This window comes from Polypterus senegalus, chromosome 15 (genome assembly GCF_016835505.1).
Source record: "Polypterus senegalus isolate Bchr_013 chromosome 15, ASM1683550v1, whole genome shotgun sequence".
NCBI classification, from domain to species: Eukaryota; Metazoa; Chordata; class Cladistia; order Polypteriformes; family Polypteridae; genus Polypterus; species Polypterus senegalus.
In genome coordinates this window covers 109,090,593-109,118,474 of record NC_053168.1, presented here as the reverse complement: position 1 = coordinate 109,118,474, position 27,882 = coordinate 109,090,593, and the positions used below count along the sequence as shown (strand labels likewise).

At 38.7% G+C, this 27,882-nt stretch overlaps 1 protein-coding gene across 1 annotated transcript in view; it reads left to right on the top strand.

Moving 5' to 3' along the window:
* Positions 1-27,882, top strand: part of zgc:110045 (uncharacterized protein LOC664755 homolog) — a 172,122-nt gene that overhangs the window by 98,630 nt on the left and 45,610 nt on the right. The window contains 5 exon segments of the mRNA XM_039736269.1: positions 2,854-2,877; positions 3,690-3,722; positions 10,911-11,027; positions 13,453-13,584; positions 25,489-25,617. Of these exon segments, the coding sequence (XP_039592203.1) occupies positions 2,854-2,877; positions 3,690-3,722; positions 10,911-11,027; positions 13,453-13,584; positions 25,489-25,617 (435 nt within the window).

Genomic DNA, 27,882 nt, shown 5'->3' with positions numbered 1-27,882 from the left:
AAATCGTCAGAAAAAAAATTGAAATGTAGAGATGTCAGGTAATTGAAAGGAATTACACTGGGCATCTCTCTCCTAGGAGGATTTGTTTTGCCAATGTGCTCACATCGTTTCTGTATTAGTGGCTAAGCGACTTTGTCTTTCTTCAGAGGTTTCATTTTGCTGACATGCTCCTCTTGGTTCTGTATTAGCGGTGGGAGGAAAAGTAAAAGTGATACCGTTTTGCCGATGTGCACGCCTCGCTTCTGTATTAGCGGCTAAGCGAGCGACTTTCTTAGGAGGTTTTGTTTTGCTGACGTGATGGCCTCGCTTGTGTATCCCCTTACCCCAACTTCACCTCTCACTTCCGGGCCGGACAGACACACATACTTCCATGTGTAGACATTTATGTACAAGATATAGCCCCTTTTCCATGCTCAAGGCACTTAAGAATAATCAGAGAACACCCATTAGAACAGGAGTAGGGCATGCAAACCAAAACTAGGCAGGAAATCAGCAGTGCAAAACAGTAGATCGCTGACTGTTTCTTGCACTGAAGTCCCATGTAAACTGTATTTAAGTGTAAACAGTAGTAAGGCTGCTCCCACGTGTGAGCCAATAAAAAGCTTCCAGAGCAGTTTGGCAATGAAAATGTTTTATTAGTGAGACTAGTAAGTCATATATAGAAGAAGAAGAAGAAGAAGAACCTATAATGAATTAGACCTTCAATCAAACTCTGTATTTTACAATGATGACTATTACCCTGGACACTGTTACAAAGCTCCCTAACAGCAGTGCAGCTTCTGCCTCAGTGACACTGATGTTTATATCTGTGTATGTTTGCATAATTATCCAAAGTGACTTCGGGCTTTTCACTGTTCAAGTCACCACCAGGCAGGTTCACTCAGGAGTCCCAGCTGAGTTAGAAAAACAAAATTCTATTCTTATTATGGCAGTTTTTTGGTTGTCTTATAAAGCTTCTCCCCAGAGTGCTAAAAGAAACTACTCATTTGTGACAGTATATGCTATATATTGCATATCTTGTATCATTTTGGCGCTTTAGCATCTGCCGTCTGTCTGAAAATGTCAGCTTAAATCTGTCTATGAAGCTTGTTAAGACATTAAAATTAAGCTTGAACACCTGCCATATCCCTGTTTTCTGCTTTCCTACATTTAATACAAAGCTCTGTATATTTACTGTTCACCATTTACTTTTTGAAGTACTTTGCTGCCAAGTCTCTGTGGTTTTCTTTGTCTTATTCTACTGTATTGTAGCTGCCATAAAGGAATTTTTTAACTGCATTATACAGTGACTAGCTGTGCTATCTATTTAAGATGAGTTGAAATCTAAGTAATCAAAGTAACTCTCAGCATTAATGTTTGCAGTGCACCATCGCTTGGAATGTATTTTGTAATTTGAGTGGTAATAAAATGCATTGCATTCAACATTCCAACAGATGGTGTATCCAATAGTTGTAGTAATAAAATGCATTAGTATAAATGTTTGTGATGCGACGTCTTTTGAAATGATAAATGAATTTCATATGTCTCTATTATATGCCATTTGATATGAGATTTGTGAAAGCAGTTTTGATGTTGGAATGACAAATGCAAATCATTTTATGTGTACAAATGTTTGATGCTAGCGCTGCTGCCTCGCAGTTAGGAGACCCGGGTTCGCTTCCCGGGTCCTCCCTGCGTGGAGTTTGCATGTTCTCCCCATGTCTGCGTGGGTTTCCTCCGGGCGCTCCGGTTTCCTCCCACAATCCAAAGACATGCAGGTTAGGTGGATTTGTGATTCTAAATTGGCCCTAGTGTGTGCTTGGTGTGTGGGTGTGTTTGTGTGTGTCCTGCGGTGGGTTGGCACCCTGCCCAGGATTGGTTCCTGCCTTGTGCCCTGTGTTGGCTGGGATTGGCTCCAGCAGACCCCCGTGACCCTATTCGGATTCAGCGGGTTAGACTATGGATGGATGGATGGATGTTTGATGCACCATCTGTTGGAATGGCAGACATATAGCAACTGGACAGACACTAATCTTTTATTAAGGTGGATAATGCTGTTCCCTATATAAAAAGTGCTGTCCAAAACTAAGCTTGACTGATTGACTGATTTACTGAGAAAGGGAAGTTAAAAAGCTATCAGTGTATGGTGAAGATCTGATTATTTTTCTGCTGCTATAAATGTCAAAGCCATCAGAAACAGAGCAACCCTAAAGAAATGACAGTTCATCACATACACTTAAATATCATTTTTAAAGTTGCTTTCATATTGGTTAAATATTTTCTGTTGTGTGCTCTCCTGGGACTTTCATTAAAGTCAACCTGCCATTTAGTTTGGTCGGTTTAGCACAAGTGATCATAACAGTTTATCTGCTGCTTTTCGGTCTCATAATTTGTGCAGCATCCCTCTCAGTAGACCAAAAATCAGCACCACATTAACATCTTTTCCACACTGCTAATGGTTGACATTAATCCTTAACCACATATGCATTTTTGATGAAGAGCAATCTGCTATTATGTATTTATTTGTATGTAGTGGCAATATCAATAGGGCTACAAGTGACAAAAGAATATGTGCCTTTATGATTAATAACCATTGAAACCTGTGCAGCTTTTGGTTCCTGTCAGAATGCACAACAAGATTAATTAAATACCACACAACTTATCAATACGAGTATCTACTGTTACCAGCTCCACAACTAGTCAGTATTTAAAAACATTTCATTTCTATCCATTTTTATTGGTTCTGTACAGTCTGATTCGTAAACATGTAAAATTAATATATAAACGTTCAGACATTTTTTATATTTACAAGTCAGTGTTAAAATACAATTCCTTTTTCATTGTTAAAAACAAAAATTCTCTCTTTTTTTTTAGGAAGTTGGAAGCATTATTGGAAAGGTGGGTAACTGAGAAGAAAGCATGGCTGTCACTGAATAGAAGTTCAAGAGGGTGGACATCTTCTGGCATCATGCTGTCCAGAGTGATGACCGCTGTGCTGGAGCTTTGGAATTACAGCCCCTTAGGTTAACTAGTAACTTGAAACTGGCTGTGTTTTGGGGTCCTGTATGTGCATATGACTGCCCTACAATGGATCAGTGAACTGCCCAGGGTTGGTTACTGCTTTGAACACATTGCTGAGTTAATAGGCACAGATGTTTTAATGAACCTGAACTTGACAAGAGAAATGGATTAGGGTAACATATTGACAGCCATAACTGTCGGTCTTTATAATATATGATCTTTAATAACAGAAAATATCACTATCTGCTTTATAAGGAAATAGATTTCAGAGCAAGAGATATAGTATGTTTTTTATTCAAGAGGCAGTATAGTTAAAACACTACTTTACGGAGCTCTCCAGTACTCTTCCCTCCCTTTAATTTATGTAAGAATTCAGATTAGTGCACTGACCGTTTTAAGATTATTAAGGATTAGGTTTAGGGTTTTAAAGGGTTTACCTTACTGAACAATATAAAAATGTTTTTTTTATTGTTTTTCAAGAGGCAGTATAGTTAAAACGCTACTTTACGGAGCTCTCCAGTGCTCTTACCTCCCTTTAATTTAAGTAAGAATTCAGATTAGTGCACTGCCCGTCTTAAGATCATTAAGGGTTAGGTTTAGGGTTTTAAAGGGTTTACCTTACTAAACAATGTAAAAATGTTTTTTTATTGTTTTTCTATTTCTAATAATGTCTTATTTTTAACTTATAGAAAGGTGAAACAGTTAAAAAGATGAGAGAAGAGGTAAGTATCTTCAATTAAAAAAAAATACCAGAAAATATTGGTTGTCATTTGATGCACAGTGTTGTGCTCTTGACATATTTCCAAATTCTCTTCATCTTTCCATACTGTAGCCGATTTCTATTTCTGTTCTCGCTGGCCGTGTTCCTTCCTTGCATTCACAGACAGTTTAATATGCACTTACTTGTGTCAGCTGCACCAAGTTGACCAAGGCTGCCCTGTTAGATTGTGTTTGTTTTTTTAAATTTCAGAGTATTAATAAACACAAGTGCTGGATTTCAGAACTACTGACCCACTGAATGACCCTGAGCAGAGTGCGATCCTCTCCCACAGACCTCAATTTTAATCTATGGTTGGCGGAAAACAACCAACTCCTCATGTAAAAATCAGTGAAAATACTCCGAGCCGTTTCCACATTTGTTCTTCTCCGACTGTATAGGTTTCATTTTAAAAAGTATAGAAAACCATCTCAAGCCTTTGTTAATACTATGGATGATGACACCCTGTCATTTACACCGAAAAAGGTTACATTTTGATCACTTCATATTAAGAACTTAAATGCCTTAAATAAGCTGTTCCTGTTACAGTATCTTACATCACCAAATGAAACTATGGTAAATCCTAGTCAGAAGAGCTCAATAAAAGAATAATAAATAAGATGTATTTTACTAAAAAAAATACAGTAAGTAAACCAAAAGCATCTCACTATGAAAACAATCATTTTTAAAGACCTTGTTTATTACCTGCATTCAGCCAAATTTTAAAATAGTTTCTCAACAAGTAAATGTTGACACAGTATATTTCTGCACATACAGACACACACAAATACAGTGCACAAAAAAACAGAGGAAAGACGACATTATTAAAAAAATACAAGCAAGCAGATGGAACCATTGTTGGCACTGCTACTTCACACAACTTGGATCTTAGGTTAGTTTTTGGCTGCTTTAGCTTCTGTGTAGTATGCTGGGTTTGGCTCGGGTTCATTCAGGGAATACCCATTTCTGTCACAGCCCAGTGATATGCTGCCATGTTGACTGGTGTCTCAGTACAACTGGGTGTGAAGATGAGCCATTTATGCAGAATGCATTATTTGTTTGAATGTTCTTATATTTCAAGGAGGTGTTAGGTTAATTAAAAGGGAAACTGGCTTGAATGTGACCAAAAGTGCTTTGAGATTGACTGCTCTTGCACCCTTTGTTATCTGATGAGCTCCAGAGCTATGATAGGCCGTATAAAATTGTTTGTTTTGAAAATAACTAACTATAGTTTTTTCCATTGTAATTACTTCTAAGATAGCATGGTAGGGTCACAGGAAACTCCAGGAGAGAGAAGCAGCTGTGGCAGCAGCATGGTGAATTGCTGTGAAAGGAACAATCATTGGTGGTTTGGTTTGGGTGTGAAGAGGCCTGTTATGCCTGTTTGGACCTTCAAAAAGTGCATGTACACCAGTTGTGCTGTAAGAGAGTTACTGTCTTGGAAAAAGTTTAGGAAGCTGCCTGAAATTTGGAGTCAGGTATCTTAACAGCCCGAAGCCCCCACCCTGAATCTCCAAGTTGGTGGAGCTAACCTAGTTGACAGTACTTGCCATTACTGGAATCACATAACCCTCCCACAACCCTAATCATAACCATAATGTAACCAAACAGAGCTCTGCAGGTCTGCAGCCAGACATTTAGCATCCATTACAGTCAACTCCACTTTCTTGGAGCTCCAGGGTGGTTGCTCCAGGCTGGCTGCAGAGCTGCATATATACCAGCAGAACTATTCTTTTGACCATGTGGTAGATCAACAAATTGAGTAGTGACCCTTAAAAAGCTTTCTTGTAAACACTTATAGTGGGGAAAGAAAACCCCTTTGAAAATATTCACATTTTGTTGCTTTACTGCCCGAAATGAACACAAACAACAATACTTTCTTTTCAGCTTTATTTACTCAATGCAACCTATAACATCCAAGTCAAATATATAATAGCAAAAGTTTGGAAAAATAATAAAAAAACCTGATAAAGTTTGAATTGATAAAGGATCACCCCTCCTATGTCAGTACTTTGTGGAACACCCTTTTGCTTTGATTATTGGGATACTTCTTTACCAACTTTGCATAACTAGACTGTGCAACGTTTACCCACTCTTCTTTATAGAACTGTTCAAGCTCACTCAGATTGGATGGTGACTGTTGGTGGGCTGCAATCTTCAAGTTATTCCACAAATTTTCAGTAGAATTTAAGTCTAGGCTCTGACTAGGATATGCAAGGACATTCATTTTTGTCTCCTTCATCCACTATGTGGTCATTTTTGCTGTGTCCTTTGGGTCATTGTCATGTTGAAAGGTGAACCTTCTTCCCATCTTCAACTTTCTGACCGAGAAAATTTGATGGTATTTTGCCCCATCCATCTTTCCTTGTACCCTGACAAGTGCCCCAGTCCCTGCTACAGATAATCACTTCCTCAACAGGATGCTACCACCTTCATGCTTTAGTGAAGGGATGGTGTGTTTTGAATGGTCACTTGTATTGCATTTCCTCCAGGTGTACCGTTTGGTGTTGAGGTCAAATAACCTGGCCATATCACCTTTTTCCACTTTGCCTCAGAATATTTAAGGTGCGTTTTGGCAAAGCTCAAACAAGACTTCATGTGACTTTTCTTGAGAAGTGGCATTTTTCTTGAAACCCACCTGTACAGGCCATGTTTGTGGAGTGCTTGTGATATTGTTGTTACATGCACACAATGACCACTCTTTGCCATAAAGTCCTCCAACTCTTTTAAAGTTGTCCTTGGCCTCTTGGTAGTTCTCTCTGAGATAGTTTCCTCATTGCTCTTTGATCCAATCTGGAGGGATGTCCTGATCCATGGAGGGCCCTAGTAGTACCAAACACTATCAACTTCTTGATTATGAACTTTACTGAGCTCCTAGGGATTAATAACACTTTTGAAATCTTTTTGTATCCATCTCCTGACTTGTACCTGTCCAGCTTTGTCCCTGAGATCTTACCACTGTTGGAGATGGCTGGGGTGACGACCCGGCCGGGACACCCAGGACGACCGGAGGAGGGCTAACGCCTTCCCCAGACCATGTGGGGGCGACCGCCCTGGTTCCTTTGGGGGTCAAGGGTACAGAGCTTTGAAGCTCTACCCTGTAGGGGCCCATGGTCACCGCCAGGGGGCACCCCTGTGCCTTTGGAGCCCTGGACCTCAGCACTTCTGCCACACCCGGAAGTGCTGGGGGGGAAGAGGAGCAAGGACACCCGGAGTGCTTCCGGGACTGCAGCCAGCACTTCCACCACACTGGGGCGTGTTGGTAGGAGATTGCCGGAACACACCTGGAGCACATCCAGGTGCATATAAAAGGGGCCACCTCCCTTCACGTGATGGCTCGAGTCTTAGGAAGAGGCAAAGAAGTGGCCTGAAGAAAGAAAGGCAGTGTGTTGTGGCCAGGACTTTGGGGGACTTTTGCTGCACTGTAAATAATGGACTTAAATAAACGTGTGTTGGGTGACACTAGCGAGTCCGCCTGTCTGTGTCCGGGTCGAGCGCCACACCACCCATAGTCAACAGCTTGTCTTCAGTTGCACTACCAAGCATTGCAGTGCACCAGGAATAGCCATTTTTATGCTAAACTAATCACAATGATTATGATTGATCACAAGAGGAAGCCAATTACCTTGGTGTGCGATGAAGATGATGATTTACCTGATTGAGTATTCCTTTGGGGACTGGGTGATCTATTATCAATCTCAGTGATTCTCATTTTTTATTTATTATTACTTTTCCAAACTGTTGCTATTATATCTTTCACTTGGATGCTATATGTTCCATTGAGCAAATTTGAAAGCTGAATTTTTGTGTATGTTTGCATTTTAGGCTGTAAATCAACAAGATGTGAATATTTTCAAAGGAGGTGATTCTTTTCTATACCCACTGTATATATCTAGAGATTTCCACTGGGTTTTTCCCTATATTTTTGTACCTATGCCATTTTTACTTTTTCTTTGGATGAGTTTTTTTTTTCATTTTGATTATCATCTTGTGGAAGGATAAGGAAGAATTGTTTATTGTCACTTTCTTCATCGCCTTTATTTTTAGATACACTATACTGCACAGTTTCATCAACACTTACTTTTCTTGACTATTGTGTATTTTATGGACTGCACTCTCACAGAGACATGCAATATACTCAATTGCTTTTGTTGGCACTATAAATAAAGAGTATTTATTTTTGGAATGTATGCTTTGTTCTGTGCATCCATTTTTTACTACCACTGGTCCTAACGGGTAGAGTATGGATGCCCAGATTTTAAACATGTGCAGAGGTGCCAGTACAGAGGACTCACAAGCCCCCGAATGTCTGAACGGGATCGAATGGGTTTGATCACAGTGTGCATGTTGATAATAAAACATGTGTCAAGTGCATGATCTACAATACAATTTACAGTCCTTTTAAAAGTATACTTACTTTTTGATCAAACGACCTTAACTCAAGATTTTTTTACACATTGTAACTTCCGATTGTCTAAGGAAATTGAGTGTTTCTCAGCAAAATTGAGTGCAATGCAGGCGCCAGTGCCTCACTCACACTGGACCGTCCGTCTTCAAGTTGACAATTACAAAGTACTCTAAGGCAGACTATGACTTACAAAGATGTAAGCTAGCGATCAAGCCATGATTTGAACCAAGCTGCAACACACCGGTTTTGATGCTGATCAAAACAGCAATATTTGTCATAATGATAATGTCAAAATGGAAACAGATCTTTGCAAAGTGTTCCAAGTTACTTACAAATATAAAATAACCGATTGCATAAGTACTGCAATTACTGATTCATAAGTATTGTATACGCTACACAGCCATCGCTGGTGTGGCCAGTTGAAGTCACAGTTTAATGGAGATCACCTGTCTGTAGTTAGAGAGTAGCATAAATGCTCTTTTACTTGGAAGATCCAACTTGTGGTGAGCCAGCATGGCAGACGGTGCTAGTGGAAGGATTTGCAAGCTACAGTGTATAAGATTAGAGAGAATATGAAGAAAGCGACTGTTGCTCGTGTGCTTCAGCAGTCCCAACTTTATAGGAGAGTGATAAAAAACACATGTGACACCTGAAGTAGAGGGATGTTGAAGTTGGCTGGAACATTTTATGGTCTAATGAGATTCAGCTTCAGACTAAATACCATGTTTTGCATAAACCAAACACTGCACATTGTCAAAAACACACCATCCCCACCATGAGGCTTAGTGGTGGCATCATACGGTTTCTCTGTAGCAGGCCCTTGAGGGCTTGGGAGGGTAAAATGAATACAGAAAAATACTGAAAACTCCTGAAGGAAACCCTGAGGCAGTCTGACAGTCACCTCAAGCATAAAGTCAATGCTACACAAGAATAACTTAAAAAACAACAATGTCAATGCCCTGGAGCAGCCAAGTCAGAGTCCAGATCTCAAACCAGTTGAGAATGTGTGGCTGCTTACTTATGATCCCCATGCAACCTAACAGAGCGTGAGCAGTTTTGCAAAGAAGAATGGAAGAATATTGCCAGGTCCAGATGCACAAAGCTGATAGAGATCCATCTCATTGACTCAAGGCTGGAATTGCTGCCAAAAGATTCATCTACTAAATAGTGACTTGAATGGTGTGAATACTGCTTTTTTGATCGGTATATATAAAAAGTCAAATTCAATCCATTGTGATTAAATGCTGTACTGTATAGCAATAAAATGTTGTAAGACGCTAAGGGTCACTATCACCCCTTTAGCCCCAACAGATACACTGGACACAGGTTAAAATCACCAAGATTATTTTGAATGCCTTTCTTCTTAATAAACAGTGCCCTCCAAGCACCACAAACACAAGAACAGGCAATAAATTCAATAATATTCACAATACACAATTCTCTCCTCCACACCTCCCAGCAAGCTCTGTCACACTCCACCCAACTCCAGCTTGCTTGCTGGGTCTCCAGCAGTCCTTTAAATAGACCTTGACCCAGAAGTGCTTCTGTTCAACCGCCCACGTGACCTACCGGCACTTCTGGGTCAAATAGAGAATCCCAATTCATTTATCAGCCCAGAAGTACTTCGGGGCTTCCACCTCCCCATCATGACTTTCTAGTACTTCTGGGCTGCAAGGCAAGAATGACTCCCCAGGTCCTTTCACAGCTCCCCCTGGTGGCACCCAAGGTACCCAACAAGGCTGAGAAACCAAACTCCAAGTCTCTGGATGCCCTGTGGAATTTGGGGCACCGCTACACTCCAGGGGAGCTGCCATCTAGCGTTTTGGGGGAGGCAGTGTCCACAAATAGCTGTCTTCCCCCAACCTTCCATCTCAGGGGCGTCCCAGCTGGGTTGAACTGCTGGTCTTCTACCACAATGTGTAAACTTCCAAGTTACTTGGAGTGTTCTTTTGTCTTCATTGAAGGTTAGACCATTCTACTACCTCGCCACCAGTTGGAAATTCAGGATAAGGTGCATTTATATTGCAGTCAATTAAAACTCAGACAGATAAACTAGATGGCGGCACCGGTAATAACTTCGGTGTTTCTGTATGTGATCGATTATTTTACAGTTGTAATTAATGTAGATCACTTTACAGAGATCCATTTTCACTGGAACAATAAAGAGTCTTCTGTTGATCAGTGTCAAAAAAGCCAAATTAAATCAACTGTGATTCAATGCTGTTTAACAATAAAGTGTGAAATCTTCCAAGGCTGTGTACTCTTAGAGGCACAGTACATTCTACCCTGCTCAGGTCATGGTCGTTCACCTTTAGCCTTTTCCAAATGACTTTATTTCTAAGCCCAACTGCCCTTGGAAGCCTCCCACCATAGCAGATTATAATTTTTTTGCATGTAAAGTTCTACAATGCTCTCAATATAATATTCCACATGCACACAGTGACACTGTTGTAGCCTTAGATCTGTATTAGCCATTTCCTGAAATATTTTCTTTAGTAATAACTGGAGATTATCTTAATTTGGGTGTCTGCTTGACTCCAGACTAGCTGGGTAATGGATTGGTGGAGGGATACATCCTCCCTTGTTATGACACTCCCTGATTGTTGAGCACTAAGCTATATTTGCAGTAATTTTATAACTTATTTAAAGAAAGGCTCTTTTATAGTTGCTTGTTGAAAGCAATGATTTTATTCCAATTCAAATGTAAATTGCAACCCAACTTGACTGATCCTCTCAATTTACCAGAGTGGTGCTCGAATCAACATTTCCGAGGGATCATGCCCTGAGAGGATTGTCACAATTACAGGCCCCACAGATGCCATATTCAAAGCTTTTTCCATGATTGCACTTAAATTTGAAGAGGTAAGTAAATCAACTGTTTTGAGTGGAATTTGCCTGACAGTTCTCTTGTAGTGGAATGCTGCGCTGCAAGCAGTGATCATGTTGTTCAGACCCCCAACTGTTCTACCACGGGGTCTACCACCGCTACATTTAGTCTTGTTTGTTCTTAAATAATACACCTAATGCTGTGTCAGGAACACCAGATGAGGAGATGTTAGAAAACAGAGAGAGTGGTTTGGAGCAGAAAACTCACACCCACAGTAATTAGAGTCACATATCAAAACCACATGAGGCAGCCGTGTGTCACACTGCCCAGTCTCCATTCAAGCATAACAAAATAAAGAACACATTTATTAAGCCACTTCAGCAGCACAAAAGTACTCTTAAAATTCAACATAGGGTTTTATAAAATCATTAAAATCAAAATAGTCCATATATGACAATCATGTTGAATTTTTAAAGCAAAACATTCAGAGATTTTTTTTTTTGTCATGTAATTAAGTTTAGAGTTATGCCTGCATCCATTATCAAACCTGAGTTAGAGATATAATTACAAATAATTATAATTATTTCTTCAACCTTTTACATCAACGTATTTAATTGCCTAACATTTTGCAAAAATCACAAAATGATAAACATGGATTTAAATTTTTTTCAAGTGTTCTGTGATACCTATAATCGTGTAAAAAATTGCAGCTGCCAATTTCTGTTTATGGCTAATGTGTGAATAAGTGATATTAATCCTTTTATAAAGTTTCATTTCTTTGTCAAAGTCAGTTTTTTCAAATGAAATGTATAATTAAATAATGAAACATTGTTCAAATCCTTATTTTTACTTCAATATTTAATTCTATTTAAATGTATAAAGTGGGTGTAATTGGCAACTCTAAATTGACTCCGTGTCAGCGTGTGCCCTTTGGTGGTCTGGCCACCCGTCCAGGGTTTGTCATGACTTGTGACATTGGCATTGGCATTGGCATTGAAGTCGATTGAAGATGGTGGCAAAAGAAAGTCTGGATAGATTCCTCTCTTGAGGATCACCACCACATCTGAAGTGGTAATGATTAGTATGGAACATATTTTAAACTTCAGCTTTCTTGTCCTTCTTAAATATTTTAAACTGTATTCATTTAATGAGTTTAAATGCCATTTTTGGTTGAATTTTCAGTTAAAAGACAGTTATAGTTGTTAATAAAGGTGCTGCAGACAGAACAATCCAATGTTAATTCAAGTACCATAATTGCATTTTTGCAACACTATTGTATTATGCTGTAGTTTAGGATAGAAATTGATAATCAGTAATAAAAATCTGAAAACATTTTTACTCCAAACCCTGTAATTGTTAACAGATTGCTGCTGTTTTGTCTTGCCTGTACTTCCCATATTTGGTTAACAAAATTTTACTTTTACTTCATCAATGCTGCCATTAATGTTAATCACATACTTAGTGCAATACAAAATGATTGTAATTGTAATGATTGTAATTTTGAATTTCAAATATGATTAAATTTGATTTAACAGTAACAGTAGTACATAAGAATAACTGTGATGAGAACAGGCCATTCAGCCCAACCAGCTTGTCCATCCTTTTCACTTAGATTTTCCAAAATAACATCAAGTCGAGGTCCGACGGTCCCTAAAGTCCTGCTCTCTGCCACACTTCTTGCTAATTAATTCCATGTATTTAGAGTTGTTTACATGAAGGTATCTGCCAAAAGCTCTGACTTCTCTCTGTTGCCCCTCTATTTCTTTCTGCTAGTGCATACGGTTCAAGAAATGGAGCAGACTTATTAATAAGACCTACTGCCATAGTAGTAGACCAAGTTGGTCTCTCTCTCTCTCTCTCTCTCCCTCCCTTGCCTTGAGTGGTACATGCCAGCCAGTTAGTTTTATTAAGTGAAAATCGGCTCCCCTCAGCTGAAGGTGGATTGAGAGTGACAAATTTGTGGTGACACTTTTCAGTTAGACCTTTACTCCATGGTCTGGGAGGTCTTATTCAGTTTCATTAGGATCAAATGGGCAGCTGATATATATGATGCACCATGTTAGGATGGTAATGGCAAGAAAAAATCAGAAACATCTTACAGCTTCAATCTTATACAGCTTCTATTACATAGACCACAGATCGGGTTCCTTAAATATTCAAGCTAGAAATGTCTAAAATAAATTAAGAAACTACTCCAGCATTTCCTAAGTTTGGAATATTTGTTGAATTATCTGGTTGGCAATATAAAAGCTTTATTGGTTCTGCAGTAATCTTTCAGGTTTGCACTAATCAGGAGTTCAAGTGTCCACAGTAAGAGCACTGTGATTGGTCCAACTGAGCTACTGGGGGCTTAGTCTCAGCTCAGATATTTTCTTTGATCCTTTGCTGCTGTGCTGAGGATTAGGGTGTTAAATGGAGTGTCAAATCCCATGTTAACTCTTATTGACTTTGTTATTACAGGACATAAATGCTTCAATGACAAACAGCACAGTGACAAGCAAACCACCTGTGACGCTCAGGCTTGTGGTTCCAGCCAGCCAGTGTGGGTCATTGATAGGAAAAGGGGGATCCAAGATAAAAGAGATCCGAGAGGTAAGCCTTGTGCATGTGGCCTTTCCCTTACAACTCAGCTGGCTAACTCTTTCATCAAGGGCATTCAGGAACTTCTGACGTGGCCCTCTTGTCAAAATTCAGTTGCTTAAAACAAACATTTTGACTACTCAAATGTGCCCTACACTATATACACATGAATCATCTGTAAACAGATAAACAGGTAGTATTCTTTAAATGGCACCCATTTCAGGGTTGGTTTCCGACTTGCATGCAGTGCTGCTGGGATAGACTTCGGCTCCTGTGACCTGAACCAAACTAAGCAGGTTGATAATAGGTGGGTACATTTGGTTTGTCTAAACAGACACAGCAGTCTGTGCTTGGTAGGAGTCTGAAGTCATTTCCGATAGTATTGGTAAGCATGCAATGCTTATTTTATTTAGTGCTCTGTCTAGGAAATACTTTAATGGAGTTCTATGCCAAAATCATTAATGCCTTTATATAGTGTCTTTCATAAAGAACACTATCCTAGCTTATTTTACATCAGCACAATTTATTTAATTTTGTAAAGTGCCTTTCAGAGTTGAAGTCTCACGATTTGCTTTGTAAAACAAGTGGTTCTTTAATAATATAGTTCATCTCATGGATACCATACACATACTTGTTTGGGTCTTAAATACATTTCTACCATATCTGGTTTGAATAATAATTTAATATGACATTTGTGCCATGCCAGTTTACTGTCCACATGATTTGTGCTGAGCCTAAGCAGAGGTCAGCATATAAATCAAATTGTATTTAACTGAAGAAATAATTTGTAGGGGGAAAAATTCTGCCACATGGCCTCGAATCTTAATAAAGTATTGCTTAGTTGACAAGTAATTGAAGGCATGTGCTGCACTCGAGTTCAAGTTTATTGTCACATGTATAGAGCACAATAAAAACCTCGAACTAAGGAGGTGAGAACAAGCAAAAGATGACATTTTTGCACTCATTTCAACAGACATTCTATCTTTCCCAAGGGCTGAAGCTTCATAGGGAATATAAGATTTTGGATGCAAAATCCTGTTAACATTTCTTTTTAGGTCATTATATAGAAAAACACCTCACATGTATAACTAAAATCTGCACATTGCACAAAACTACAAAAAAAAATATATAAGTATATTCGATAAAAAGAGAGATTTGCCACAAGAAGGAAATTTAGCCTTTTACAAAAGCTCAAATATACAGTATGAGGGGTTACCCAAAATATATACAGTATATATAAAAAATACTTTTTAAAAACCATGATTATATTAAGTTAAAAAGTGTACTAAAAAGTAAAAAATAAGTCTCTCGTACATCACTCTCCAAATAAAAGGTGGGCGCTTTTGCTTAAATTTTAAGAAGTGTTTTTTGAATGTTAATTGATGAAAAGCTCCTACACTTTTATTTGGAGAGTGATGTACGAGAGACTTATTTTTTACTTTTTAGTACACTTTTTAACTTAATATAAGCGTGGTTTTTAAAAAGTATTTTATTTATATATTATTTTCAACTTTTTAGTCTTGGGTTTGTTTTAGTTCTATCCGTTACTAGCACCATCTATTGGTGAAATCTTGAACTATTCTTCATATGAAAATTTCATTTCTTAAGAAACATGGATTCATTGATCAATTAGTGAAACTGATTATTGATTCATATATTGTCATCGGAAGTGAGAAAGTGTGCAAAAGTCATTTGGACAATAGGAAGTGGGTTAAATATCGATTACAAGATTTGTACAAGACAACAAGCAGTTAATATCAAGTGTGGTAAGTAATAATAAAAATAACCGGAATCTGTACCTGGTGTGCAATCTAGACTTAGTTGCCAATTTTGCCGCTAGATGTAGCATACTTGCAGTACTCTGTGCCAGTCAGCCAAGTGCTGTTGCTCTGTATTGTTCGTACAGCATTCCGTGTCATTTTTTCTTGGTGCTTATTAAACGTGTTCTGCGATTTTTGTGATGGGTGATCATAAAGAACAGCGAGTCTGTGTTAAATTTTGCTTTCTCTTAGGGAAAACAGCTGTTGAAACTGTAGTGAAGCTTGAAACTGCTTTTAAAGAGGAAGCTTTAAGTAAAACACAGGTCTGAGTGGTTTTCGTGTTTCAAACGAGTGGAAAAGTCACTTGAAGACCAACCAAGATCTGGCCGACTTGCCACAATTAGGAATGACAAAAATCTTGAAAATGTTCGCAATGCAGTTTACGGACTATTAAAGAGATTTCTGTATTGACTTGTGTGTCTTGCAGTTCTTGCCACTTTGTCTGCTTGCCTGATTTTGCTCCGTGCGACTTTTTCTTATTCCCAGATGAACAAAAAAGAACTCAAAGGAAAGCACTTTTGTACCATGGTGGAAGTCAAAGAAAAATCGCTGCAGGCCTTGGACAACATTCCTCTTCAGTAATTCCAAAAATGTTTCCACTTGTGGGAAAATCATTGGGATAAGTAAATTCATTCACATGGAGAATATTTTGAAGGAGACTAAAGTTTCAATAGATAAAAATTATTAAACTATTTTTTTTTCAATTCCTGTTATTTTTGGGTACCCCCTCATATACCAGTCACCACCGCTATCCATTATACACAATAATTACAAATTACAATAAAATATCTGACTTGACTAAAGATATAAGAGTAATAACAAAGAGGCATTAAAAAGGTTTGTTGCTGGAGGTATGGAGGAGCCTAAGAGTTAGTGTGTCAGAGAGAGAGAGAGAGATGATATGAAGCATTGCTCATAACGACGCTAAGTTTTGTCTTCATTCTCTCACTTGCTACTGTAGTGCTTCTAGAGTGCATCCCATAATTGAGCCTGCCGCAAGACTCAGCAAGCCTGTCTAGCACCAACAATAATGCCACAGTACAAAATGTGGAGACTCCTTTTTTGTCTCCATTCCGGTGGTTGATGTGAACATTAACTGAAGTTCCAGATTGTTTTATGCCACATGATTGGCTAATCAGATAATTGCATAGATAAGCAGGTGTTCCTAATTATTTCACAGTGCCTTTATATATGGGATGAATATTACACAGAATATCCCTTATATCCACAAAAACCTGTAGATGTTCATTATTAGCCAAAATATTTTTTTTATAATATAAAAAACTTCACACTTGAAATCTACAACGCACACCAGCTTCCTAAGACCTACCTGGCCTTGGGCTAAAGCAGCTTCTGTTTCCTAAATTCACTTCTGCCTTTTAGCTGTATATTCTCATGAAGTACTACTCCATTCTGGTCAGTTTCTTATCACATCAGATACATTCCAGTAGTTGCAAAAAATGTATTCCTTCCTGGTTTGAAAAGTGCTAGTTATCTTGTCGCTTTTCCAGTTCTTATCCCTTACAAAAGCCTCATTTATAAGTCGGTGTTGCACTCAATAGTAGCTATTAAAAAATGGATTTTTTTATTTAGTCTTCCTTATTCCTTAGCTCAGTCTTACTGTAAAGTGTTTTTTTTATATTTTAGTGATGAATGTAGTCCAGACCAAACACACAGCATAGGCTCAGTAAACACTTGGGCCTCTTTGTTCATCTACAATGAGTTAAGCTCCCTTGAATGTCAGGGTGTCAACAAGCTTTATTTACTCACCATTAACCCCTAACCCATTATTTTTTTCAAGGGTTTTGTGGTTTAATCACTATGCCTGAACCACTGAGCCAGAATGATAGTAAGGCACCCACACACAGAAAGAAAGCCTGTAGTAACTCATTAAATACTGAAATTAGGAACCAAGTACATTACTACAAGGGTATGGATGTAATTTTACAAGTTACTTGTTAAATAGATATAAATGTGTGCTACAGTTTTATATATTAATAGAAATTATGTAAAGACAGTATTCCTGAAAAAAAAAATCCCTCCTTCTGTTAAACCTGAATAAGGCTGGCTGGGGCCTACCATCACAGCTTTTAACATAAGGTAGTAGTCTGTCCTGGAGAGCAGGGGGCAGACAAAAAGAGGGATGGGATTCAGGCTTGAAATATCCTGGTTAATGACAGAGTGTTCAGTAACAGGTTTTAAGGCATGATTAGTGTAGTAGTTTGCTCTCAGTAGCCTTATGTTACTTGTCCGAGCACTGTGGTCAAAGCGACTCTGACCTCCTGTTCAGAAATCCTTTTATGGAAAAGGAGGTCAAAAGATGGGTTTTGGTTTCCCCAGAAGTGATATCAGAGTTCTTTGTCCAGAGATCTTTATCCTCGTCTGGTCTGAGGACAAAATCAAAGTCCATAAGCACTTAACACTTGAAATCTACAACACACACCAGCTTCCTAAGACCAACCTAGCCTTGGGCTAAAGCAGCTTCTGTTTCCTAAATTCACCCCCATTCACCCATTGCTGTGCCTTTGAATTGACCTGTTAGGGACTCCCTATGCTGACACACATGAAACAGGATACTTTCTTTTTTGTCTATTGCATCAGCTCTGTTTACATTTTTATTTCATTTCAAATATTTATTGAGAACAGCTTAATGTCTAACTTTTTTCTTTGACCTTGCTGCATCCAAGCTGCTTTATATAGCAGGGCCCCTGCTTCAAATGCTGCACTCAAATCGGTTTATCTACAGTACATACTCAACCTTTCTTCCAACAGTTAACATATACAGGTTAGATTAACTTATAGTGACTCCAAACTGGCACTGTATGAGTGTGAGTATTTATGTGAGTGAGTCCTGCAATGTAGTGGCATTCTATTCCTAATGGTTCCTGCCTTGTGCCCAGAGTTGCTGGGATAGACTCTGGTAACCCATGACCCTGTACAGGATTAATTGCATAGAAAAGTGTTATGTTGTGCTATGTAATGCATGTTTAGACACAATGAGAGAGAGAAGGTGGTGTCATAGAAGTAAGATGTTTTTGCCATATCTTTCTGTACAGCTGATACAGCTTTCTGTATCCCATACTTGATGCTCTGCAGATGGTGCTGCTTTCCTTCCTATGAGCAGCCTTAGTAATGTGCCTAACACTCAGCAGATGTGGCTGCTGATCTTTTACTTTCTGTTATGTCACCCTCTCGAAAGATGTATAACCCAGCAAGTTTGCACAGGATGATGCTACCCATTTTTCTTGCTTTACGTGTGTGTCACATCAAAAGCTTTTAATTAAATTCTGGGTTCAAGCCCCACTGTTTTGCAAGTAATTTTGTGACAGAATGACACAACCCTTATTTTATAGGTAAACAGACAAAACAATAAAATATACTGTCACTTGAGGCCTACTTATGCAGACTTTTGATCCCTGTCTGTCATATAGGGTGGCCCATCCACTAGCCCAGTTGGCATCTCTTCCAACCACCAGGCGAGTGCTTATCCCAGATCTTCCAACTCTAGATTTAAGTTGTCCGTGGATGTAAGACAGCTTTAAATCCTATCCTGGGGTAACCTCTCGCTGTGTCACAGAAGTATTCCCTGGGTGAATAAAAGCCTTATTTATTTATTTAAACAAAGGAAACCAGGTTTTCCTTAGTATCTGCTCCCCAAGCCTTTCTTTGACTTTGAAAAGGCTAATTCTCCAAGGTAGCAAATGTTAATCTTTTGCTCTCAGGTGGGGGCCCATGTGCCACCATGATATCCTTATTCCAGCCCTGTCTAACCCCACTCTCCTTTTTTCCCCCCTCAAGTACTACTCGCAAATGTTGCATCATATGCCCAGTAGTGTCTTGGCAGGACCACTACATGTTTGCCCCTGCCATTTATCACCCTTTCCTACCTATATAGTCCCTTTGTCTACCACCCCAACCATTAAAATATATATCTTCTTTCAAACAAAATAAGTTTGCTGTCGGATTGTTGGCAAAAAAAAAACCAATGTCAGAACAAGGAGACAGACGCACCACAGGGAACACAAACTGCCACATATTTAAGGGGAAGCTTACTAACAGTGGCACTGACACCAGAGAAAGGGCCGATTTCTGTATGCCAAATTCTTTTTTTCTAGATAATGTGACTTTGTTAATTTTTGCACATTTCTCTCCTTTTCAAGTAGTCTGATGGCTTAATTACTTTATACTAAAGCCTTACTAACATTGTCAAGTGGTCATATTATTTCATTTGAAGACTTCTTCTTGAAAAGGTCATTCCCGTTGCCTATGAAGAAGCAGGAGAGTGATCTTTTGGATGCTCAGAGGTCCTCTCCTTCAAACAGCCGAGTCCCTTATTAGCAGACACGGTAGCCCTGTATATGCCAGCGCCCCAGAGGCCTCTATTCAGGCCTGAAACAGGAAATGTGAAGTGACAGCTGCTCACAAAGCTGGAACACGACAGGCTTAGAGGCCGCTGCCCTGGAGATTCACAGCAAATACCGTAACATGTTTGTACAAATGATTACAAGTATAAAATTTGCTTAGGAGCATATGGCACTGGCAGTCCTTTTTAAAAATCTCAAACTACCTGGAAGCAGCAGCTAAGGGCCCACCTTATGACGTTATATCCCAGAAGAGGGATCATAAGATGCTGTTTGTATTTATTTTATTTGTGTTTGATATTCTTAAATCCTCCAATTGGTGAGGTTAAGAGTATGCAAAAGCATAAATCTCAATAGCAGTGAGAAAACCATGTAAGGAACCAGTGCATCTTCCATCAATGTTATAGTCTGAGGCCCGATGATGCAAAACATTTTTGCTTTATTAAAGATATTAAACAATACCTGAGTGATGTCATTGTCATTTTGAGCATATAACAGGAAGACGGAACAGGTCCTCTTAGCTTCTAATTCATTGCCTTGTACATCTGCCCAAATATGCTGTGTACCCTGCTTTATATTGTGATATCCAATGCATTATTTAATTCATTTTTAAATGTTATAGTGCATTTGTTTTAGCTGACCTCTTTTGATTTTAAAGGTACTACTGTATATATAACATACATTGACTACAAAGCTATAAAGAGCTAGTCTCTATAAAAATGATTTAGGGATTCTTAAAATATACTATATTAGGCGTCTGACCAGTGTGTTGCAATGAACTAGAATAATGGGTAATTAACAGTTTTTTCAAAATATTCTTTTTTTAACCTCATAATTTCTTCTGTCTGCTGTAAAAATGATAATTTTAACCATTTCTTAAAAAATTAAAGACATGGGGCTTCATGTATAACGATTTACGTAGAATTCACACTAAATGTTGCATACGGACAAATCTAGAAATGTGCGTATGCACAAAAAAATTCAGATGCATAAAACTGTGCATAAGCAAAGTTCTACACATTTCCCTTTATAAAACCAATCAGCAGGAATTTTAATGCACATGTATGTTTCTACAGCCCCACCCAGACTCCTCCCAGAATTACACTTATTTGAGTATGCAAATCAATACAAATAGCCCCTTCTGTTCTGTGTTTTATTAAAAGACAATGGCAAAAGCATGTGCGAAAAATGAAGAATTTTAGCAAATGTAAAATGGAGGTCCTGTTCAATGAAGTGGAAGCAATAAAAAACGTATTGTTTGATGGTACTCAAAAGTTTAAATTCAGAAAGTCGTGCAAGGGGGTCATATGGAGGAGGTTTTGAAATTCCGGGGCTCACATCATTGGAGCAGCTTATATATCTCGCCATAACATTAATGATACGCATTTTCAGATTACATTTGGAAATGCAGATGTTGCTGTGAATTGGAAATCTTATATATCTAGATGACAAGAGCATAATACCATCCAATAAAGATGGCAGGGTCGCAACTCAGTGATTACTAAGAAATACCCAAATGGTCAGCCAGCTCATGTTGAAAAGCTTCTGTGGCTATAAACCAGAGGGTGGACAGAACTTGCAAAGGGAGCAGGTAGAGTAAAATTCACCAAAGTCTGCCTTTGTAAAGTCAGCCCCAGTTCTGCACACAGCTTCAAGAAGATAGCTTTCAGAAATCGAAATCGATTTAGAAGCCAGTCATCATCATGTGACAAGAATTCAGTATGATTTCTAAATATGCGCTCTCTTGAAATTCTTCCATTTGCAACGTCTTCTAACAACGCTAAATCAGCCATGGTAGTTGGAATAGTTTGGCCATTCCATGCACCATTATATTGTTGCAGAATGATTATAATCAAGTGCTTTAAATGTGTGAACGATATGCCGTTAGTTTCAGTGTATGTCATGGATGTGAATATATAAAGAAAGAAAAATAAAAAAAAACAGTAGAACTGCTTTGATACGGAGTGCCGCCCGTTTACAAAACTGAGCAGAAATATGCGCATGCATGGTCTGAGGCTGCCGTGAAAATGTGCGTAGCTCTACGCCAAGTTTAGTTTTTATACATCTTGATGTGAGTGTGGAAACGGGCAAACAACATTTCTGTGCGTGTGCATTGTTTATTCATGAAGCCCCTGGGCATTTGTATACAGGTGACTGGTTATATTGTATGTATAGTACATGAACATTACAGCAGATACTGTACAATAAACATCCTAGTCATGTTTTGGCTCCTGCAACTTGCGTACAATACAAACCGACCTGATGCTATTAAATAATCTTTCTGCTGGTTTAACAGACATTTTTGGGTTCATCCCAAATTTTGATAGTATTAGAGCAGACATTTTTACAGCCAGATGACCTTCCTGATGTCAACAACCTCTAGTTACCTTTAAAAACACACAAAAGAGATGGTGATCTTATTCTATGTGCAGGCCACAGGGCAAAGCTAGTGAAGAATGAAGGGTCTGAAATGATTTGGAGTGTAATGACCTCAGTGGGTAGTGATGTCACCTCACAGGTTCAGAGTCCTAGATGTGAATTCTGTACTTTGTCGCTGTACACTTAGCACATTCACCCTGTGTCAGCTTCAGTTTTCTGTAATGTTTGTGAAGATATGCATGTTAGGTTTATCGGAGACTGCAATGGATTGCAAATCTATTGGCATCCTGCCTTATGTGCAGTGCTGCTGTCCTGAATTTAATTATGCAATCCTTGGAGTATTATATTACAAAAAAAATACATGTTAATTTAATTGTGTTTCTTAATTGGCCCTATCTCAGTGAGAGTACCCTAGGATGGTTTTCCCTTTGTATGGTGATTATAGATTCTTCCTTTCGCAGGGGATTCTTGTTTCCCCTCACATCTATAAGACACTCAAAATGGGTTGATTAGGTACTTTGAACTGAATATTAGTGAATAAGTGCATGAGCGTGGCCACTGAGGCCTGCTCGGGGTTAGTATTTACTCATGCCCAACACTGCTGGACTAGGCTGTGGCTCTGAACAAGTTTGTATTAAAACATGTCAAATAAGCTGTAAACTACAGAAATTTATATTATATACACAGGGGATTCTGAAAGTATTGAGACATCTTCACTTTCTGCATCCTTTGTTTGCAACACAGTTTGCAAATTTATTAAAAATCAATTTCAATTTCTTCTGTCCTTCCCAACCATCTGACTTTAGAGCCATCTTTAGAGATTTATGAACCAATTCTATACAGTATATAAGAACTCTACTTCTCTGTTAATTATATACGTATGATATTTAAGTGTGCATTATTTGCTGTATGTTCTTTATTCTTTATTTTTATCTACTGCAATTTTAATTTGCTTTCTTTGTTTATAACTATTACTTGCCATCTTGTAAAGCATTTTGAGCTACATTTTTGTATGTAAATAAGGCACAGACATAAATATAGAAATCTCAAATCTGTACAAGTATTCAGACCATTAAGTCAGTACTTTGTAGAAGCCCCCTTGCTGGCAATTACAGCTTCTTCTTTACAGCTTTAAACACCTGGATTTGGGCAGTTTATCCCCTTCTTCCTGGCAGATCCTCTCCAGCTCAGTTAGATTGGATAGGAAGTTTCTGTAAGCAGCCATCTTCAGGTCTCTCCACAGACGTTCTATCTGGGAGACTCAAGGAGACTCAGAGACTTGTCTTGAAGCCACTCCAGTATTGAATTTGCAGTATGCTTTGAGTCATTGTCTAGCTGAAAAGTGAACCGTTGCACTTGTCTGATGTCATGTAAACTCCATTGCAGGTTTTATCTGAGGACCATTCTGGTAATAATTCAGCAAAGGATGAATGCAGCCAAATACAGTTTCCCCGTCTCTCCTGCTGAGGAGCACTCCCATACCACGATGTTGCCATCATTATGCTTCACCGTAGGGATAGTATTGGGCATAGAGCTTGGGGTTCTACACAAAGAGTTACATTTTTGTCTAATCAGACCAGAGAATATTTTACCTCATGCACTCAGAATCCTTAAATGTTTTTGTATGCTTTTTACTCAAGAGTGGCTTCTGTTTAGCCAGTGTACCATAAACACCTGATTGATGATGTGCTGCTGAGATGGTTGTTTCCTGACAGGTTCTTGTATCTCAACAGGTGACTTCTAAATCTGTTACAGTGACCTTTGGGTTTTTGGTCACCTTCCTGACCCAAATGTTTTACTGTTGCTCAGTTTGGCCAGATGGCCAATTCAAGTCAGAACCCTGATGTTTCTGAACTCTTCAATTTTACAATTATTGGGGTCACTGTGCCCCAGAGGACACTCAAAACTTTAGAAATGTTTTTATACCCTTGCTAAAGATCTACACCTTATCACAATTTTGACACAGATGTCTACAGAGTTCCTTGGACTTCCTAACTAGGTGTTTCATTCTAAACAATGTCTAATGTCAAATTCCATTGTTTCCCAGTTTATGTGGTGTCACAAGCCCAGTTCTTCACATGCCAGTGTGTTTCTGGCCCACCAGAAGGCAGAGCACACCTTGAATTTAGCAAGATCATCTGAGTGAGGTTAGTGGGGTGGTCCCACTCAGTGAATTGATCGAAAGTCTTGGAGGTCCACGTGCAGAGCACAATTGAGTACAATTGTCAGATCAGGGGGTTGTGAGGGTCATTCAGGTTTGTCACAACCTACCTGCGCTGCTTTAGTTGTGACTTGAATGTCATTGTAGGATCAGGTATGGGAGGGGTTTTCATCCAGGATTTGGCAAATGCTCTTCTAGATGCATTTCAAGGATAATTAAAGCAAACAGGATTCACCAGATCACAAATAGGAAAGTCACAACTATGGGTCTGAATACTTACTGCATATAAATGAGAGAGTTCTGTTTTGATTTGCAAACCTTTTTGAAAACCTATTTTTACTTTATTATGAGTTATTGAGTACAGTTGGATGGGAAAACTAGCACATTTATCTATTTAAAATTAAATGAAATAAATTGTGCAGAAAGTGAAGGGATCTGAATACTTTCAGGATTCAGTGTATTGTATCAATGTTACTGTATATACATGTTACAATTTCTGTATCTTACAAGTAGTAAATGCATGTTACTTAATCTCGATCTTATGAAGTGACTATCACTCTACTGTACTACCAATTATGGCCGTATTATGTTGGTAGCTACATGCATGTTTTCTATTACATTGTGATACTCTGCATTGTCAACTTGTTTGCTTTGCAAAGCATCTTAGAATGGAGATCATAGTGAATCATTATAATGTGACTGGTGTGTGTGTGTGTGTTGTAAAAATAAGTTAAAAAATATAAGTTAATTCAGCTGAATTCTCAAGTCCAGGGAGGGGAAACTGAGCTCAAGAAAATGCCACATGAGCTGCTTCACTGAAAAATGCTAAAATATATGCATAAATGTATTCTTGGCAATAGTGTCCCATTCTAGTGAATGGGCTGCTGTCCACTATGACACTACTCCAGAGTATAAAGTGAGGCCTTTAGCTTCAAGAATCAACGTGGGAACATAAAAGTGGAAGAAAAAAAGTGCTAGTTTAAAGATGGGAGAAAGGTCACACAAGACAAAGCTTTTGTTTTGTTTGAATCTGGTGGTAGCTTACAAAGTTAGAAAAAAAATGTCATATTTTATATCTTATTTGCATGCCAATGTTTTTAAATTATTTTTTAAAAATCCAATGTCCTTTAGAACATGCTTCTTTTTCCTTTCTCCTTCTTCTGAGTAACACCACGTTTATGTGTTTAATTTCTAGACTACAGGAGCTCAGGTTCAAGTAGCAGGGGACATGCTGCCAAACTCCACAGAGAGAGCTGTAACAATCTCAGGCACTCCAGACGCCATCATTCAGTGTGTGAAACAGATCTGCGTGGTCATGCTTGAGGTGGGTAGACAAGACACAGGTCCACGTCTTAAAGCTTGGACTTGATTGGTTAAGTCATTGTATTTAGAAGCAAAGAAGTAAAACAGGGAGATAAGATCTACAGTTAAATCAATAGATACATTAAGCGCTAACTTTGCTCAAATCAGGCAATAGAAGTGTAACCCTATCTTCTTAAATCATGTGCCTCTTCTAAAGAGGCACTGAAAACCCAATAAAAGTACTTATAGAACTGGAGAAAAAAATAAATTGCAGCCTGCAATCTTATGCTGCTGAGCTAATTTGGTGTTTTAAACTGGGTTGGATATTTACGTTTTGACAGCTACATTGTTTCCTTCAATTTAAAATGTGCAGTACATTCATTTACCCTAATGAATCATTTTTTTGCTCAATTTCAAAAGCTAACATTCATTTTTTTCCCCTGTTTAACTTCTAACTGAATGTCAATGCCGAAAACTTCTAATATGTACCTTAAGTTTTGGCAGTACCAGCATTGGCAGCTAATTCTGGACTGCGGCATGAACACTAACTTTTCTGCTGATTCGTTTTGTCAGTTTTTTGAACAATCATTTATGGACACCAGGCGGCGTACAGCTCCCCAAGCCTCTGCCACAACAGACGCAGAGTACCCAAGTTAAGCACAGAAAACGTTTAAGCGCTTTTTCCTCACTCCTTACAGCACAGCCCAGTACAAGATACCAAGCATAATAAATACACAGTCCTTATTTTTCTTCGCTCTTCTCTTCTACTGTCCACCTTCAAGGTTTGTCTACTTCCTCCGGACTCTGGCTCCTGGAATGGAGTGAGGTGGCCCCCTTTATAGAGCACTCAGAAGTGCTCCAGGTGTTCCACAATCTCCTTCTGGCTGCACTTCTGGGTTTGGGGGCATCCCTGCAGAGGAGTGCTCAGTTATACTCTTTGCACCCCCTGGCAGTGTTGAGCTTCCATGCTTCAACCCCATGATACTATACCAAGCCATTGGGGCTGCCCCTGGGACCACCCTCTGTCGTCCCTGGGAAGGAATTGCCCCATGCAAGCTCCTTTCCCTGGTCCTTTTCTTAAGGTGCCGGGGAAGAGGTCTGGCTGTCCATCACACTTTATAATTTCTCAATAATACAGAAACACAATTTTAACTTTAAATATTTTTGCATGTTTTTTAAATGTTATGGGAACAGAGAAAGCCTCATTTTCTGAAACCTAATAGCATTTTATTATTCTTTTTCCTAAAGACTCAATAAAAACAAATCATTTGTATAACCAAGCATGACTTTTTTTTAAGCTTCTACTTAGCTTTGTAACCTGCGTTCTCACACTCAGCTAGAATGAGATGGTTTAAGAGCCTTCATCCAAAGACTTTTGTAGCTGCGTTCATCTATCCATACAATTCTCTACCATACATTACTAATTTATATCTTCTCTGAAATACACTAGATTTCTTACCAGACGCCACACTGCCAGCCACATCGAGACAAACTTAGACTTGTCAAGTTTGTGGCAGCCAGAGAATCCCCTCAATCCAGAATAATGTCAAGGGTGCCAGAATTTAACAATTATTTTATTGAATTACTAGCTGAAATACCCAGTGTTGGCTGGGAGGAAAATAGTGATTTTTTTTTTAATTATTTGAAAAAAAATATAATAAAAAAATACAAAAATAAATGAACAATATGCTTGTCTTGCAGTCTTGTTTTGTATGTTATCATCCAGTTGAAGCTCGGAACCGGCCAACTCAATTTAATTTCAAAAGCAACAGGGGCACGGCGGGGCTCAAACAAAGAATGCTGGCACTCACCTCCAGTTTGCCCTCTGGTGGTCATTCCGAGTGTCAACTAGCTGATAACTTACATACAAGACCGCATGATCAAAGAAGAAGGGGGTGGGTTTGGGTTAGTTTCACCCTACAGTATTTTTAGTTGACCAATAAGAAAAGTGTACCAAGTTTCATAAAAATCGTTCCAGCCATTCGGAAGTAATGCTGGACCATACATATACACATGCATTATACTGTATATATATAGATTAACAGTAAGTGTTTAATAAAAGACATGCTTAAGGTAAACATTAACAGAGATAAACTAATAAACTCCAATGATCTCCCTGGCCCATTCTATATCAGTCTCAGACTTTAGATTTAGATTGACCACTTACCCCATTCCCAGCACCACACTTTAACATCCCTTACCTTCTCACTGTCCTTCATTCTGGCCTTACTTCCTTTTACCAGTAAAGTGCTTGCTACCAGCTCTCCTCTCAACTCTACATACGTCA